The 6000-nt window shown below is 62.0% G+C and overlaps 1 protein-coding gene across 1 annotated transcript in view; it reads right to left on the bottom strand.

The window, feature by feature from the left end:
• Nucleotides 1-1537: 1537 nt before the first annotated feature.
• The window catches only part of LOC137357166 (serine/threonine-protein phosphatase 2B catalytic subunit gamma isoform-like), a 112206-nt gene continuing 107743 nt past the window's right edge, over nucleotides 1538-6000 (bottom strand). Inside the window, exon 2 of the mRNA XM_068023265.1 lies at nucleotides 1538-1752. Within this exon, the coding sequence (XP_067879366.1) occupies nucleotides 1538-1752 (215 nt within the window). The remainder of the gene's footprint in view (nucleotides 1753-6000) is intronic.

The raw sequence follows: 6000 nt of genomic DNA, 5'->3' as shown, positions 1-6000 counted from the left end.
GGGAGCAGGGGAAGGGAGTGGGGGGAAGGGAGAGGGGAGCGGGGGGAAGGGAGAGGGGAGCGGGGGGAAGGGAGAGGGGAGCAGGGGAAGGGAGTGGGGGGAAGGGAGAGGGGAGCGGGGGGAAGGGAGAGGGGAGCGGGGGGAAGGGAGAGGGGAGCAGGGGAAGGGAGTGGGGGGAAGGGAGAGGGGAGCGGGGGGAAGGGAGAGGGGAGCGGGGGGAAGGGAGAGGGGAGCAGGGGAAGGGAGTGGGGGGAAGGGAGAGGGGAGCGGGGGGAAGGGAGAGGGGAGCGGGGGAAGGGAGAGGGGAGCGGGGGGAAGGGAGAGGGGAGCAGGGGAAGGGAGTGGGGGGAAGGGAGAGGGGAGCGGGGGGAAGGGAGAGGGGAGCGGGGGGAAGGGAGAGGGGAGCAGGGGAAGGGAGTGGGGGGAAGGGAGAGGGGAGCGGGGGGAAGGGAGAGGGGAGCGGGGGAAGGGAGAGGGGAGCGGGGGGAAGGGAGAGGGGAGCGGGGGGAAGGGAGAGGGGAGCGGGGGGAAGGGAGAGGGGAGCGGGGGGAAGGGAGAGGGGAGTGGGGGGAAGGGAGAGGGGAGTGGGGGGAAGGGAGAGGGGAGCGGGGGGAAGGGAGAGGGGAGCGGGGGGAAGGGAGAGGGGAGCAGGGGAAGGGAGTGGGGGGAAGGGAGAGGGGAGCGGGGGGAAGGGAGAGGGGAGCGGGGGAAGGGAGAGGGGAGCGGGGGGAAGGGAGAGGGGAGCGGGGGGAAGGGAGAGGGGAGCGGGGGGAAGGGAGAGGGGAGCGGGGGGAAGGGAGAGGGGAGTGGGGGGAAGGGAGAGGGGAGTGGGGGGAAGGGAGAGGGGAGCGGGGGGAAGGGAGAGGGGAGCGGGGGGAAGGGAGAGGGTAGCGGGGGGAAGGGAGAGGGGAGCGGGGGGAAGGGAGAGGGGAGCAGGGGAAGGGAGTGGGGGGAAGGGAGAGGGGAGCGGGGGGAAGGGAGAGGGGAGCGGGGGAAGGGAGAGGGGAGCGGGGGGAAGGGAGAGGGGAGCAGGGGAAGGGAGTGGGGGGAAGGGAGAGGGGAGCGGGGGGAAGGGAGAGGGGAGCGGGGGGAAGGGAGAGGGGAGCAGGGGAAGGGAGTGGGGGGAAGGGAGAGGGGAGCGGGGGGAAGGGAGAGGGGAGCGGGGGGAAGGGAGAGGGGAGCGGGGGGAAGGGAGAGGGGAGCGGGGGGAAGGGAGAGGGGAGAGGGGGGAAGGGAGAGGGGAGCGGGGGGAAGGGAGAGGGGGGAAGGGAGAGGGGAGCGGGGGGAAGGGAGAGGGGAGCGGGGGGAAGGGAGAGGGGAGCGGGGGGAAGGGAGAGGGGAGCGGGGGGAAGGGAGAGGGGAGCGGGGGGAAGGGAGAGGGCAGCGGGGAGCGGGGGGAAGGGAGGGGGAGCGGGGGGAAGGGAGAGGGGAGCGGGGGGAAGGGAGTGGGGGGAAGGGAGAGGGGAGCGGGGGGAAGGGAGAGGGGAGCGGGGGAAGGGAGAGGGGAGCGGGGGGAAGGGAGAGGGGAGCTATTCCATCAGCAGCAGATCAGACCTGTGATGGGGGCGTCCACTTCAATCAGTGTGCGTTCCTTGCGAAAGATTGCAGCTCCATCCTCAATAATCTTGATGGCTGCATCTTCCTCCAGCCGCCCTTCTTTAATAAAATGGGCTTTTATGACATCAAACCTGGGTTTACCCTCCAAGTAAACATCCTTCATGGTGAGGCGGCGGGACGGGGGAATGGGAATACCTGAGAGACAAAGAATGATCCTGGGTTAGAGCTGACCTTGACTTACATTCCACAACACAGATTAACATGAACACAGAGCAAACCCATCTTCCCATATCTGCTGCACCACTGATTCAGTCTGCAACAATTACGTTTTCTCCTGGGATATGTCACACTATCAGGGGAGGGAGAGCAGGTAAGGGGGTTTGGGGGCTGCATTGTCGGAGTGGCAGGACTGAGGGAGTGCCGGACTGTCGGAGAATCAGGACTGAGAAAGTTCTGCACTGTCGGAGGGTCAGTACTGAGAGAGTGCTGCATTTCAGAGGGTCAGTACTGAGGGAGCGTTGCACTGTCGGAGGGTCAGTGCTGAGGGAGTGTCGCACTGTTGGAGGGTCAGTGCTGAGGGAGTGCTGCATTGTCGGAGGGTCAGGACTGAGAGAGTTCTGCATTGTCGAGGGGCAGTACTGAGGGAGCGCTCCATTGTCAGAGGGGCAGCACTGATGGAGTGCTGCACAGTCGGAGGGGCAGGACTGAGGGAGTTCTGCATTGTCGGAGGGTCAGGACTGAGAGAGTTCAGCACTGTCGGACGGTAGGTGCTGAGGGAGTGTCGGACTGTCGGAGGGTCAGTGCTGAGGGAGTGCCGCACTGTCGGAGGGGCAGCACTGAGGGAGTGCTGCACTGTCAGAATGTCAGTACTGAGGGAGTGCTGCACTGTCAGAATGTCAGTACTGAGGGAGTGCTGCACTGTCAGAATGTCAGTACTGAGGGAGTGCTGCACTGTCGGAGGGTCAGTACTGAGGGAGTGCTGCACTGTCGGAGGGTCAGGACTGAGGGAGTGCTGCACTGTCGGAGGGTCAGTACTGAGGGAGTGCTGCACTGTCGGAGGGTCAATACTGAGGGAGTGCTGCACTGTCAGAATGTCAGTACTGAGGGAGTGCTGCACTGTCGGAGGGTCAGTACTGAGGGAGTGCTGCACTGTCAGAATGTCAGTACTGAGGGAGTGCTGCATTGTCGGAGGGTCAGTACTGAGGGAGTGCTGCACTGTCGGAGGGTCAATACTGAGGGAGTACTGCACTGTCAGAATGTCAGTCCTGAGATGGTGCTACACTATTGGAGGGTCAGTACTGAGGGAGTGCTGCACTGTCGGAGGGTCAGTACTGAGGGAGTGTTGCACTGGCGGAGGGTCAGTACTGAGGGAGTGCTACACTGTCGGAGGGTCAGTACTGAGGGAGTGCTGCACTGTCGGAGGGTCAGTACTGAGGGAGTGCTGCACTGTCGGAGGGTCAGTACTGAGGGAGTGCTACACTGTCGGAGGGTCAGTACTGAGGGAGTGCTGCACTGTCGGAGGGGCAATACTGAGGGAGTGCTGCACTGTCGGAGGGGCAATACTGATGGAGGGTGGCACTGTCGGGGTCAATACTGAGGGAGTGCAGCACTGTTGGAGGGGCAATACTGAGGGAGGGTTGCACTGTTGGAGGGTCAATACTGAGGGAGTGCTGCACTGTCAGAATGTCAGTACTGAGGGAGTGCTGCACAGTCGGAAGGGCAATACTGAGGGAGTGCTGCACAGTCGGAGGGTCAGTACTGAGGGAGTGCTGCACTGTCGGAGGGTCAGTACTGAGGGAGTGCTGCACTGTCGGAGGGTCAGTACTGAGGGAGGGTTGCACTGTCGGAGGGTCAGTACTGAGGGAGTGCTGCACTGTCGGAGGGTCAGTACTGAGGGAGTGCTGCACTGTCGGAGGGGCAATACTGAGGGATGGTTGCACTGTCGGAGGGTCAATACTGAGGGAGTGCTGCACTGTCGGAGGGGCAATACTGAGGGAGGGTTGCACTGTCGGAGGGTCAATACTGAGGGAGTGCTGCACTGTCAGAATGTTAGTACTGAGGGTGTGCTGCACTGTCGGAGGGTCAGTACTGAGGGAGTGCTGCACTGTCGGAGGGTCAGGACTGAGGGAGTGCTGCACTGTCGGAGGGTCAGTACTGAGGGAGAGCTACACTGTCGGAGGGTCAATACTGAGGGAGTGCTGCACTGTCGGAGGGTCAGGACTGAGGGAGTGCTGCACTGTCGGAGGGTCAGTACTGAGGGAGTGCTGCACTGTCGGAGGGTCAGTACTGAGGGAGTGCTGCACTGTCGGAGGGTCAGTACTGAGGGAGTGCTGCACTGTCGGAGGGTCAGTACTGAGGGAGTGCTACACTGTCGGAGGGTCAGTACTGAGGGAGTGCTACACTGTCGGAGGGTCAGTACTGAGGGAGTGCTGCACTGTCGGAGGGTCAGTACTGAGGGAGTGCTGCACTGTCGGAGGGGCAATACTGAGGGAGTGCTGCACTGTCGGAGGGGCAATACTGAGGGAGGGTTGCACTGTCGGAGGGTCAGTACTGAGGGAGTGCGACACTGTCGGAGGGTCAGTACTGAGGGAGTGCTGCACTGTCGGAGGGTCAGCACTGAGGGAGTGCTACACTGTCGGAGGGTCAGTACTGAGGGAGTGCTGCACTGTCGGAGGGTCAGTACTGAGGGAGTGCTGCACTGTCGGAGGGTCAGTACTGAGGGAGTGCTGCACTGTCGGAGGGTCAGTACTGAGGGAGTGCTGCACTGTCGGAGGGTTAGTACTGAGGGAGTGCTGCACTGTCGGAGGGTCAGGACTGAGGGAGTGCTGCACTGTCGGAGGGTCAGTACTGAGGGAGTGCTGCACTATCGGAGGGTCAGTACTGAGGGAGTGCTGCACTGTCGGAGGGTCAGGACTGAGGGAGTGCTGCACTGTCGGAGGGGCAATACTGAGGGAGGGTTGCACTGTCGGGGTCAATACTCAGGGAGTGCTGCACTGTCGGAGGGGCAATACTGAGGGAGGGTTGCACTGTCGGAGGGTCAATACTGAGGGAGTGCTGCACTGTCAGAATGTCAGTACTGAGGGAGTGCTGCACTGTCGGAGGGTCAGGACTGAGGGAGTGCTGCACTGTCGGAGGGTCAGTACTGAGGGAGAGCTACACTGTCGGAGGGTCAGTACTGAGGGAGAGCTACACTGTCGGAGGGTCAGTACTGAGGGAGTGCTACACTGTCGGAGGGTCAGGACTGAGGGAGTGCTGCACTGACAGAATGTCAGTACTGAGGGAGTGCTGCACTGTCGGAGGGTCAGTACTGAGGGAGTGCTGCACTGTCGGAGGGTCAGTACTGAGGGAGTGCTGCACTGTCGGAGGGTCAGTACTGAGGGAGTGCTGCACTGTCGGAGGGTCAGTACTGAGGGAGTGCTGCACTGTCGGAGGGTCAGTACTGAGGGAGTGCTACACTGTCGGAGGGTCAGTACTGAGGGAGTGCTGCACTGTCGGAGGGCCAGTACTGAGGGAGTGCTACACTGTCGGAGGGTCAATACTGAGGGAGGGTTGCACTGTCAGAGGGTCAGTACTGAGGGAGTGCTGCACTGTCGGAGGGGCAATACTGAGGGAGTGCTGTACTGTCGGAGGGTCAGTACTGAGGGAGTGCTACACTGTCGGAGGGTCAGTACTGAGGGAGTGCTGCACTGTCGGAGGGTCAGTACTGAGGGAGTGCTACACTGTCGGAGGGTCAGTACTGAGGGAGTGCTGCACTGTCGGAGGGTCAGTACTGAGGGAGTGCTACACTGTCGGAGGGTCAGTACTGAGGGAGTGCTGCACTGTCGGAGGGTCAGTACTGAGGGAGTGCTGCACTGTCGGAGGGTCAGCACTGAGGGAGCGCTGCACTGTCGGAGGGTCAATACTGAGGGAGTGCTGCACTGTCGGAGGGTCAGTACTGAGGGAGTGCTGCACTGTCGGAGGGGCAATACTGAGGGAGGGTTGCACTGTCGGAGGGTCAGTACTGAGGGAGTGCTGCACTGTTGGAGGGTCAATACTGAGGGAGTGCTGCACTGTCGGAGGGTCAGTACTGAGGGAGTGCTGCACTGTCGGAGAGTCAATACTGAGGGAGTGCTGCACTGTCAGAATGTCAGTACTGAGGGATTGCTGCACTGTCGGAGGGTCAGTACTGAGGGAGTGCTGCACTGTCGGAGGGTCAATACTGAGGGAGTGCTGCACTGTCAGAATGTCAGTACTGAGGGAGAGCTACACTATCGGAGGGTCAGTACTGAGGGAGTGCTGCACTGTCGGAGGGTCAGTACTGAGGGAGTGCTGCACTGTCGGAGGGTCAGTACTGAGGGAGAGCTGCACTGTCGGAGGGTCAGTACTGAGGGAGTGCTGCACTGTCGGAGGGGCAATACTGAGGGAGTGCTGCACTGTCGGAGGGGCAATACTGAGTGAGGGTTG

Source organism: Heterodontus francisci, chromosome 47 (genome assembly GCF_036365525.1).
Source record: "Heterodontus francisci isolate sHetFra1 chromosome 47, sHetFra1.hap1, whole genome shotgun sequence".
Lineage (NCBI taxonomy): Eukaryota > Metazoa > Chordata > Chondrichthyes > Heterodontiformes > Heterodontidae > Heterodontus > Heterodontus francisci.
The sequence above is the reverse complement of the archived record's forward strand: the minus strand, read 5'-3'. Positions and strand labels throughout refer to the sequence as shown.